At 55.7% G+C, this 11795-nt stretch overlaps 1 protein-coding gene across 1 annotated transcript; it reads right to left on the bottom strand.

Annotated features, from left to right (window-relative positions):
• Positions 1–238: 238 nt before the first annotated feature.
• LRRN4 (leucine rich repeat neuronal 4) lies at positions 239–8802 on the bottom strand. Its single transcript, XM_035006520.1, has 4 exons — positions 8151–8802; positions 6559–6763; positions 2971–3108; positions 239–1484 (listed from the first exon to the last, which is right to left on the bottom strand). Exons 1-4 carry the CDS (start codon positions 8800–8802, stop codon positions 239–241), a joined length of 2241 nt encoding a protein of 746 aa, XP_034862411.1.
• Between the last annotated feature and the right edge of the window lie 2993 nt (positions 8803–11795).

The following is an 11795-nucleotide window of genomic DNA, read 5'->3' as shown; positions in this document are numbered from 1 at the left end:
GACCCGCGGCAACGAGGGTGGTCTGGTGTGAACCCTAATGTTTCTGGGAACAGAGAAGTAGAAGGCGGGGAAGGCAGTGGTTCCTCGGACTGAGAAACTGCATGGCAGAGTGCTGGCTTCACAGGAAATTAGAGGCATTCTGAGCTGGCGGGGTCACCTTTGACCCTCTGTATCTTCTTTTCGGCACACAGGCGGCCGGTTGCTCAGCTCGAGTTCCAGTGGAGGAGGGGGCGCTGAGCTAACTGAGCGTCTGGAGCTTGAGCGGGTAGTCGAAGGCTGGGTTTTTGTAGGCCACCAGGTGCGTGTCGTGGCGCTGCGGGCGTGGCGACCGGCCCCGCCTGCACAGACACGCGGCGAGCAGCAGGGTGGTGACGAGCAGCAGGCCGCAGGCGGCGCACAGCCCCGCGAAGATGAGCACGAAGCTGGGCTTGGTGGTGAAGGTGGCGCACGCCCGCGTCCAGCCCGAGGCCGGCGGCTGGCTCAGGCCCGCCCGGTTGGCGGCCAGGACGCACACGCGGTACGTGGTGCCCGGCGAGAGCCCGTACAGGGGGTGCTGCCGCGCGGTGGCGTAGATGTCCGCCACCACCGTCACCGACTGGTTCCCCGGCCGGCCCTCGGGAGAGTAGCGCATCTGGTAGCCGCGCACCACCGAGTTGGGGGCGCACCAGCGGACCAGGGCCGACGTGTCGGTGGTCTCGGTCACCGCCTGCAGCCTGGGGGGGTCCGGGAGGGTGTCCTCCCCGCTGAGGCCGGGGCACCGGCACCGCGAGCGCCTCTGCAGCTCCGCGCACGGGGTCTGGAGGTGCTTGCAGGGGTGGTAATCACAGGGGACATCCTGGGGAAGCGCGCCCACCTCCTCCTTCTGCCCCTCCTCCTCCTCCTCCTCACTGGAGTCGTCCAACAGCAAGATGGGAATCGCGCCCTCGGAAGGACTCGGGTGGGGCGCCTGCGGGGTGGCCTGTGTCGTGCAGTCGGGCTGCGGCGTCCACGCTGGGCTCCAGGGGGCAGGGAAGAGCCCAGGGTGTTTGCTGGCCGAGGCGGTGGAGGCAGCTGAGACGTGAGGCGCATGGCCCAGCATGGCAGCGTGTTCTTCTTGGGGCTCTGTCCCAGCTGTGCTTGCAGCCCTGCGCAGAGCGCCGGAGTTGCTGGAATCTGCTGTGGAGATGGCCGGGGAGGGGGCGGTCCCCACCTCGATGGCGCTGTGTGACCATGCAGTTTGCGTGGCGGAAGCCGCGGGGAGGGAGGGGGGCTTGGTGACGCTCTGCCCAGCTTCCACCGGTCGAGCGGAGGGTGCTGTGCTCGGTGGGGTGGTGAGACCCTGTGTAGACGGTGCGTGGGCGAAGGGCACAGAGTAGGGCGAGCTGGAATGGAGGAGGGTGGTGCTTTGGTCCAGATGGCACACAGTGGGCAGCTGGGTCAGCGAAAGAGGGGCCGAGAAGGTGTCTTGGGACCCTGAAGCTGGTACACACACAGTGTCCGCAGCCCTAAAGGGAAGGCCAACCAGTTAGAAGGTGTTTGAGTCCTCGGTGCAGACAATCCCTCTCATCAAACCCCGTCAACATGTCTGCCAGGTACCACCGGCTGCACACTCTCTGTCCTTCACTTCCCTGACCCTCAGGGCAACCTGTGGAGGGGGCTTCCCTCATCATTCCCATTGGGCAGAGAAAGAAACAGAAGCTCAGCAAGAGGAACTAACTGCCCGAGATAGCAAGTGGCAGAACCTAAACCCAGGGCAGGCACTGTGAATGGTGGTTCCGGTTCTCCAAGTGTAGTCTGCCATTTTGTTGTCACCTATCTGCTTCCTGGCTGACTACTAGTAATAATACTTACACGAGCTAACATTTTCTGAGTCCTTGCCATATGCTAGTGACTACTGTTAGCACTTTACTGTACCAACTAATTCAATCTGTATAACCTTATGAGGTAGCCACTATTATCCCCATTTTACAGATGAGGAAGTAGAGGCACAGAGAGGTTCAGTAACGCAGCCAAAATCAAAAGTAGTAAGTGGTGTGAAGAGGCTGCACTCTCAACCTCTTCACTAATGCTGTAGTGAGACCCTTCACTGCAAAGGGCCTGGGGCCTTATCTTTCAAGGTAACATGAAGGGGATGGGGGCAGACTGATTCCCACCTCACAGCTGAGTTTGGGTGGGACATGAAAAAAAATTGCATAGGATGGGGGGAGGTGTCTCCTAAAGTGAGCCAGAGGGGCTAGTGGAGCTGGGTTGAGGGTACTCATGACCAGAGGTGTCCCCAGCCAGCCCCCATTCTCTCCTGGTGGCCAGCCTGGGCATGGCTCCCCACTGCAAAAACAGCTCTTCTAGCCAACAGCCAATGGGAAGTCTTTGAAGGACTTCTTTTTCCCCTGTCCCATAAGAGCTCTGTAAGTCCATCGGCCTTGGACTGAATGATGCAGGGGACCAGGCTGCATCTTGGGGACTCACTAGTGGGGCCCAGTGGTTAAGAGCCACCCCCACCATTTTGGAGGAAGATGGATCCTGCCTCCTCCACCCAACAGCTGCATGAACCTAAGCAAGCACCTCCTCTCTTTGGGCCCCCACCCACTTGTCCGTAAAATGGAACAAAGATAAGACTGTCTTGGTGGAGTTAATCTAGCTGTTCACTTAGCCCATTTTTTTTTTCCTACTGGGCACAAAACTAGACTACATTTCCCAGCCTCCCTTATAGTAGGTGTGGCCTGCAACTGACATTTGGCCAATGAGATGCCAGGGGAAGTGAGGAGCCCCACCTCCTGGCTTGGCCTATTAAAACCATCATGTCTGTTCCTCCATGCTCTCGGTCACTCTGGCTGGCTGGAATGAAGAGTCTTGATCACTGGGAGACCCTGAGTGTGACTACATGGGGAGTGGCCACCCTGCCCAACACTGCCAACCTGCCCAAGAAGAGCAAGCCATAAGCTGTGAGAATTTCCGCTCACCTCTTAGTCATCTGCTTTGTAAATGTGTTACCTGCTTAGGACAGTCCTCTTTGCATCCCTGAGGAGCCAGGACAATTCACAGCTGCAAATGAGGGGGTTGCCAAAGAGGCTGATGGACAGGACCTGGGAGGAATGCAGGCTCCAAGGAGGGAAGGAACTCAAGTTGCAGCTGAAACACAAAAAAATCAAGTCAGGCTTTAAAAACCAGGTCAAAACTATTCCCAGAGAGCCATGGTGGTGTCACTTGCAAAACCATTCTGTTAGGGGTTAGATGATACTACTTTGGACAAAACTCTTTAATGACCTCAGACTTCATTTTTTTTCGTCATCTGTAAAGTGGAGCTACCAACCCAACTCAGTCACTATCACCCCACATATCAAATGGAGACAGTACTCCCCTGCCCATTTGTTATATCAAAAAGAGTCTGTGATGATGAAACTGTTTAAAAGTGTAAGTCTCCACACAAAAGTAAGATATTGTTATTATAGACCAGTCACAAGAAATGGCAGAAGCTCTTTATTAACGAGAACATTCTTGAGTATGTACTATCGCAGTTGAACTGTTGTTGATGGCACTCAACACCAGTCCTTTGGAAGATGCCTCGCTGGAGCGTATCGGTTAAGCTCTTGCTGGGTAGAAATTTCCCCAAAACTTAGTAGCTTAAAACAACAAATATTTGTTCTTTCTCGTGAGTCTGTGGTTCTTGTGGTCTGGGCCAGCTCAGTGGGGCTGGAAGATCTAGGATGGCCTCACATATATGCAGACTCAACTACGTTTGCTGGGGCCTCCCTCCATATACTCCTCATCATTCAGGAGGCTAGCCCAGGCTAGTGCACATGGTGGTGGGGTTGGAGGGGGGGCTCCCCACCAGCCAGGAAGGGAAAGCTCCAATCCTCAACTGCTTTCAAGTTTCTACTTACGTCCCTTTTGCTAATGTCCCAAGGCCAAGTCCAGCTTCAAGAGGTGGAGAATAGACTCCAATTCTTGGTGGGAGGAGCTGCAAAGTCACATTGCAAAGGGGCGTGTCTACAAGGATGGGAGGAATGACACGGGGCCATTTTGCAAAGGGTCTAGCACGCCCAGCAATGGCAGGTCCCCTCCCAATACTTGGCTCTTTCTTCCCTAGAGTCTTACAGAGCATTTGGCCTCAACTTTCTCAACTCCTTGAGTCCCCTGGCCTCAGTTATACTTCATCTCGGGCAACAGTTGCTGCACTTTACCTTCAGGTTTCTTCTGACCGAAGGCTGGCTTTCCTCCACCCGCCTGGGAACCATCTGCCTTCCCCAGCTGCTCTGTGGGAGATGCTCATGTCCTAGGTGAGGACGGACCCACTCCCCAGACCCGCTCTAACACTCCGGGGTGGTGGGGACCGGACAGTTGTCCCCTCTGGAACACCAGATATATGTGAGTGCTATTTATCTGGAAGCTTAATGCACAATATGAGTACATACATATATGCATGCTTGTTTTCAGCAGATTTCACAGAGCTAGAGTAGAAGTCTTAGAAGGAGAATTTACTTAGCACGTCAGCATGCCAAGGAAGTATTTTTCTTTTTGCCTGAAGGGGGGGAAGGAAAAAGGATTATCGTCTTTTTGAGCAGTTAACATTACCCAGGGCTTTACATTCATTAGCTCACAGACATCATCACGACAATTCAGTGACAGAATAATACTTTGCTCATTTTACAGATAAGGAAAATGAGTCCTTTCTTTATCCGGTGGCCCTTTCTGTCACCGATGTAACTTGCGCGTGATAAAATCAAGTCGAATCACCACCCACACGGGAGGTACGGGAGAGCCTGGCTCACATCCTGGTGTGGGCTGTGTATCTCTGCATCTGAACTTACAGAGCCCTAGGGTGAAAGAAGGTTCATTCGCTCTCCTAAATAACCTCTTTTCGCTTCTTTTTTTTAATTTATTTTTTAAGATTTTTATTTATTTATTTGACAGAGAGCACAAGTAGGCAGAGTGGCAGGCAGAGGGAGAGGGAGAAGCAGGCTCCCCGCTGAGCAGGGAGCCCGATGCGGGGCTCGATCCCAGGACCCTGGGATCCTGACCTGAGCCGAAGGCAGACGCTTAACCGACTGAGCCACCCAGGCGCCCCCTCTTTCCACTTCTTTGCTGAACTATTGCCCGTCCCTCCTGCATGTCAGAGGGGGCCGCAGAGGGCTTTGGGGCACACTGGTTGGCCGAGCAGCAAGGAAGGTGGCCATCCCCTCACTGGTGCGTGCCGGCCATGCCAGGGCAGCCAAACGTGACTCGGTATTTAGCACAGCCCCCAGGGGAAGCTGTGGGTGAGCTAAGGAGAGCTGCGAGTAGGCCAGGCTGCGAAGGGGAGAGAGGGTCCAGCAGAGCAGATGGAGATGCTTGAAAGCACCAGGAAAGCAAGTGGCTGCTTCCTTCCCCCTCCCCACCACCAGCTGGAGCAGAGGTGGTACGGTTGGGGGAGGGAGGGGGAACTATGATGAGCCAGAAGGAATTTAACCTTCTCCTTCAGGAAGCACTGCAAGGTTTCCATTTGGCAGGAGACTCAATCGGATTATGATTTAGACAGACCTCTTGGCTGAATGTAGTGACTGGATCGCAAGCATTCTTAACCTGGGCTCCGCAGAGACGGGGTGTGTGACTGGGGATGGAGTCAGGATTTGAGCCGGGGGCAGGGGGACTCCACATCTGCTACCTTACATACAAGTCTGAAGCTCAGAAGAGGAGTCTGAGCCAGAGAGGAAATCCCTCTCACCAACATCACCACCACCACAATCACCATCACGATTACCATCACTGTCACTAGTTCACCATCATTACCAACACGATGTCACCTTCTTCACAGCCACCATATCATCTTCACGAATGGTACAGCACACAACATGTGCCAGGCGCTGAGCTAAGTGCTCTGCGTGTTCTGTTTCCTTTTCTCCCATGACAAACCCCAAAGTGAACACTCTGGTTGTGGCTGGAGCTAGCAGAGGAAAGAGAGAGGTGGCTACTTTAAAGTGATGATGGGGCAAAGGTGCTTCCTGGGGCCCAGATGAGGGCCCCAGGAAAGGAGGTGGCCTGGGGTCATTTTCACAGGGATGGTGCCCTTCCCGCGGAAGTCAGGACAGGAGCCTCTCTTGATGAGGAGGGTGCATACAGTGACACTTTGGACAACCAGGCCTGGAAGGACTGACCCTGGGTTCCAACTGCAAGTAGAGCCCTCTCACCTTTCCTCCCTAGACCCATTCAAATCTTGGAAGGGCTGAACTGCATAAATCCCTGGGGTTGGGGGGGAAGCAGGTGGATCCAGAAATAGAGAAGAACCTGATGCCTCATACCCTCTTCCCACTGCAAGTTTCTCAGCCTGGGCTTAAAGAAAACTTTACATGCATGAGAGTTTGGAGTTTTACTATTACTCTGGACAAGACTGAGTTGCATGGTTATTAGGCCGATGGACTATCCGGTACCTGACCAAGATATCACCCAAAGGATAAGGAAGAACAGAAGTCCAGCGAGGATGAGAAGGAGCGGAGGGAGAGGAATGAAGGTCTGGTTAGTGCTATAAAACGGTTACACGTGTTCAACTTAGTGTAATGGGCAGAAATCAGTTATGTGATTCACGTGCGTCTTAGAAACACTTACTTCTGGAATAGAAGGACCTGTAGGCGAGGAGTGTCTTGGAAGATGTGTGTATGGACAGAGGTAAGTGCTGAGGAGTCTTGACAATCCAGCTGCTGCAGGTTGGGGGTCATCTTGAAAATGTCCCCCTCCAGAATTCTCAGCCTGGGCATCTTCCTCAGGTAGAGAGACGTGAGCTTCGGGAGGTCTCTGATCCACCCTGACTGCACTGAAATACAGAGGGGAAACTGCCCACTACCCAGGAAGGCACAAACTGGCGGGGCCAGCACAGCATTAAGGAAAGAATGAGAGGGACCAGATGAGTCAAAAAGGCCATTGCTGAACATGGGCGGTTAGCAGCTGTGGGAATCTCAGAAGCATAGGCCATCTCAGCTGGAAGAGCCTTCAGAGACGACCAGTCTTTCCTTCCTTCCTTCCTTCCAGACCCAGGGCAGCCAAAGTCAGAGAGGAGAAGGACAGGCCCAGGGCCACAGAGCTGGGGAGGGATGGAGCGAGGACTCGAACCCAGGACACTGTCTCCAAGGCTGCTGTTGCCCACCTTCTTGTTAGAAGAAAGGGAAATACCCCAGACTTCACTCTGATGGCTACCAGAAGTGGGGACATCTTTGAGAGAGGTAAGGAAGGAGGAGAGGAAGAACAAGGCTAGATGCGGCCTGGAAACCGAATTCCGTGGCTCTCCTAACAAATGGAGAATGTGCCACTTTCCCTGTTTTCCATTCTCGCTCTTTTTTCTGTCTGCGGTGGAACAGGTGTTCCTGTTCCTGTTCGCTGGTTCCAGCGAAAGCATATATAGTGTTCTGTGTTTTTTTTTTTTAAACAAAACCAACCTTGGGAATCAGTCAAAACATGCCAAGTACATGTGTCTTGTGTGAAGATTCAACGTTCACAGAAACAAGTTGAGCCAAACCAAGTAGCAAAATCAATGAATTCATCCTCAGGAGGCATCTGCTGCTTCAGGTTAACGGCGTGTTTTTTTTTTTTTTTTTAAGATTTTATTTATTTATTCATGAGAGACAGAGACAGAGAGAGAGAGGCAGAGGGAGAAGCAGGCTCCCAAGGAGCAGGAAGCCCGATGCGGGACTCGATCCCAGGACCCCGGGATCATGACCTGAGCCGAAGGCAGACGCTTAACCATCTGAGCCACCCAGGCGCCCTAACGGCGTGTTTGGTGCTAAATTCATTCACTCATCGGCCCCGAAGCGATGCCCCCACGTCGCCATGCTACAAGCATCTGCCAGCTCTGCTGGGTAGCAGGCGAACAGAGGGGCGAGCCTGGGGCTCTGCGCCCCCGAAGGCCTGGGCTCGGATTTGGAGCCATCGCTTACTGAGCTGGGAGACCGTGGGCCAGGCGTCCACCCGTCCGCGCCCTCGTTCCCTCCTAAGCAAAGCGGGATCCATAATAACAGTCCCCACCTCTTGGGCCTCCAGGAGTTGACCCGGGCCCGCGGGGCTCTGGAAATGGAGGAGGGGCTGTTTTTGAGCCGCACCTCGAGCCGGGCGCCCTGGTCGCCCCCCTCCCCGCTCCGGAGGAAGTTCGCGGCCCCGCCCCAGCCCGGCCACCCCCACCGCGAACTCCCGGCGCCGCCCGGACTCACCGCGCTCCAGGAACGTGCCGCTGAGGTCCAGGACCTCGAGCGCGCCGCCCGCTCCCGCGAAGGCCGCGTCGGCGATGCCCGCCCCGGGCTCGCGGCCCAGCGCGGTGCCGGAGAGGTTGAGCAGGCGCAGCGCGGGGAGGCAGGCGAAGGCCCGGGGCTGCAGCGCCCGCAGCGGGTTCCCGGCGAGCGCCAGCGAGCGGAGGCCCGGCAGCGCGGGCGGGGCGCACGGCGGCAGCGCGGCCAGCCGGTTGTAGCTGAGGTCCAGCGTGTGCAGCGCCGCCGGCCCGCCGGGGCCCCAGCGCAGCGCGGCGATGCGGTTGTGGCGCAGCGTCAGCACCTGCAGCCGCGCCAGGGGCCCGAGCTCGGCGGCGCTCAGCGCGCGCAGCAGGTTGTGGCTGCCGTCTAGGCTGCGCAGCGCGGGCTGCAGGCAGCGGGGCAGGCGCTCCAGGCTGCGGTTCGCGAGGGTCAAGGTCGAGGCTCCCGCGGCGGGCAGCCCCTCGCACGGCGACACCGTGGCGTTGCTGGTCCCGCTCTCCCGGGGGTCCCGCCGAGTGAGCCGGGAAAGAGGGCCCCTCTCCTGGGGCGGCCCTGCCCAGCTGGGGCGCAGCGCCGTGGGCAGCAGCAGCGGTAGAGGCAGCAGGGCCCACCACATGGTGCGTGACTGCGGAGACAACAGCACGACGGCCCCTTGAATCTGCAGACACCCCGCTCGAAGGGGCAAATGTGCTCCTCTACTCTGAGGAGAAGCACAGGCCCTGGATGTTTCCTGAAGGTCGGGGTCCGGGGGCTGGGAGGGACGTTCCTGTGGCCCCTCCTGCCCTTCCTGCTCCCAGCGATGCCCTTCCCTCGAATTCACTTGCGGATTAGCATCCACAGGTGACTTCTTGCAGAAGGCTTCCCTCACCTGTCCCCTCCGGCCTGAACTTCCAAGTCACCTCCTCCCTTGTCCCCATTGCACGCGCTTCCGGAGGGAGGAGACCGTGCCCTTTATTGCTGTAAACTTTCCCCAGGTGCACAGATGCGGCTCCAGAAACGTCTATTAATAATGAGCCAGTGAATGACCCCAGTTAGGAGAAGCTCTGCTGGAATAGAAACATAGGACTTCCGGGAGATTTTGTCAAGTCCAACAAAACTGAGTTGCCTCCCTTTCCCCCCCCCTTACAACTGCCCAGCCACAGGTGAGTCCGATTTGCATTTGACCTGGTTTGCAGGTCATGTTTTAAAATGAGTTCTGAGGGCAGAACTTTCTCTTGAGAGGGCTCTTTCTTGAGAGGGCCCTCAGGGTTGCCTTTTGGGAAGAAAAGAGCCCCCAGAAAGCTGTGAGGCTTGGGAACCTGGATCCGAGCATTTCCTGGTCTTCACGCTGGTTCCAGCGAAAGCCAGGTCCCTGAGGTCAGCCTTGCCCTGGAGGGGTGGCTGAAGGCTCCTAGGTGTGGAGTTTCTAGAGTCCCCAGAATTGCTTAGGGCAGCTGGGAGATCAGGTAGGGGTAGATCACAAACTGCTTCATGTGGCCCCATCTCTGCAGGTGTGTATTCCTCTACCCCACTGTCTCTGCTGACCAGGTTTCTGAGCAACCACCTAGGGGAAGGGCTTCTCTCTTGCTAGTTGGCGGTCAAGGCAATGACAAGGATCCTGAAAACCGAGGCCAGGAATCCATGCATCAGGCAGTATGTCATACTCACCCTAAGCTGTCCTTTTGGAGTGTGGCACCCCTGGAGGCCCGTTTGCAGTCCACTATCTTATAGATTCCAGAGGTCCGTGACTGAGACAGCGGCTCAACTCTGAATTCCAGAGGGAGCCTGTTTCCCAGGTATCCCTGCTCCCAGCCCCACCCACTGAGAGCGCCTGATACTCCAGTCCCTGCAGCCCCTCCTTCCCCACCAAGACTTTGTGGTCCTTAGCCAACACTCTCACTGCCTGTTTCCCTCCTCCCCTGTGCTGGGCCTGGGTCTGCCCCTTTCTAGGCCTGGCACCTCCTTCCTGCCCTCCCCCATCTTTTCCTCTCCCTACACTGCCTTTCCAGGGCCTGACAAAGGGAGGGAGTCAGCTCTCCCTGGCCAAGGAGAGTGCTGGGGGCTAATGGGTACAATGAGGCAGAGGAATCTAATCCTCCTGCCAGTGGTTCCCACTTCCTGGGATGGTTGAAGGCTGCATGATGAGCTAGTATGAGGAGGAAGCCCCCTTTCCCAAGGGAGGAAGACACCCCAGTCCAGAGGAAGGTTTGCAGAGCTTTAGAGGAAAAAGTGGTGGGAGAGTGGGTCCTCAGAAGAGTCTGGGAGCAGGGGCAGGCTCAAACTGTTAGGAGTTAGTTGGACAGATAGGGAGTCAGGGCTAGGGTCCCCAACAACAAAATATGGAGTCAGGACAGCTAAAAGAAAACACTAACATCCGTTTTGCTGCCTGTGCAGAAATGGCTGCTGTCCTAAAATAAGACAATTAACCACAAGGCATTTGTCCCTGTCACGGGCAAGAGGCAGTTAAGACCTAAGCCCCCAGATGTCAGCAAAAAAAGACCATCAGCACAGAGACATGAACCTCGTAGGTAGACAGGTACGTGACCAAAGCCCTGACTGGCATGACTCAGCGCACCCTGATTGCTTAGCATAGTTGCTCATGAAAACCCCTCAACTTAGAAACTCCGAGGACAACCCACTTGGGCCCCCTCCCTCTCTGGGAGCTTTAGACTATCGCTCAATAAGCTCTGCTTTGCTGCGCACCACTCTGCATCTGGTCTACCTCTTCATTCTTCGAAGCGGTGGGACCAAGAACCATGGGCAGAGAAATCCTGCAACAAAACCAGATACAGGCATTCCCAGGAACGGTTAGATTGGTTTCTCTGGGACCCAGTTTGGTGACAGCGTGAGTATGTGTCTCTCTGTTTATCTTGTGAAGATAATTAAAGATGGCGGAAATGCAGAAAGAACATTCTGCCCCATGGCTGGGGCGACTGATGCTGGCTACCAAGAGCCCCGGGACTCCCTGAAGCTGTGGTGATGTTAAATATGCTTTGTTTAGAGCAGACAGCCCCCCTGTCCCAGAGTTCTAAGACTGGTCATTTTGTCTGAGAGCCTTTGATCTGCATCCCCTACCCCCAGCCCCTTCCTGCCACCGCCCCCAGGCCAGGGGTTAATCATTCCCAGCATTGTGTACACAGACAAGGACCAGAACTTTGTGGATCTTTCCTCCTGTCAGTCCTTATCTGAGCAGCCCTGAGGAACTCCAGGCCACCTAGGAAACTGGCATGTTGTGTTAATTGGATAATTGCAAGTCCCCTGGGATCTCCTTTGAGGCCTCCTCTACCCAGCGCATCACAATATCAGCATAAGTGCCAACCTAGTTCTTGCGGCTCAGAAGCGTTCCTTCGTCTGCCCTAGGCTGGGGCAGGGAGAGGCCTGGTCTATACAACCCAGTCTGGGGCAATGCAGTCACCGACCAGAAAGCCCAGGGCCCAGGCCCCAGAGCCCCTCCCTGTCAGCCTTCTCTCAGAGTTAACCCGGCCAGGTCTACCCTACAGGCCAGCAGGGATTTGGGGAGTTCAGGAAGGGCTCTCAGATAAGAGGGGTCAAATCTACTGAAACAGAGACCCTGAAGAGGAAGGAAGTTGGCCCCCCATGGAAGCCTATAAAAGAGGATCCCAGGGAGCA

This window comes from Mirounga leonina, unplaced genomic scaffold, assembly GCF_011800145.1.
Source record: "Mirounga leonina isolate KUSES-001 unplaced genomic scaffold, KU_Mleo_1.0 Mir_150, whole genome shotgun sequence".
Classification (NCBI taxonomy): domain Eukaryota; kingdom Metazoa; phylum Chordata; class Mammalia; order Carnivora; family Phocidae; genus Mirounga; species Mirounga leonina.
The sequence above is the reverse complement of the archived record's forward strand: the minus strand, read 5'-3'. Positions and strand labels throughout refer to the sequence as shown.

What these genes read in the sequence shown, in the direction of transcription:
- LRRN4 (XM_035006520.1), bottom strand. Translation starts at nt 8,802, where the DNA reads ATGTGGTGGGCCCTGCTGCCTCTACCGCTGCTGCTGCCCACGGCGCTG. An exon ending in CAGGTCCTTCTATTCCAGAA is followed by an intron (nt 3,109 to 6,558) that starts GTAAGTGTTTCT and finishes TTTGTGTTTCAG; the next exon opens with CTGCAACTTGAGTTCCTTCC. An exon ending in AAGAGGACTGTCCTAAGCAG is followed by an intron (nt 1,485 to 2,970) that starts GTAACACATTTA and finishes CCTTCCCTTTAG; the next exon opens with GGCTGCGGACACTGTGTGTG.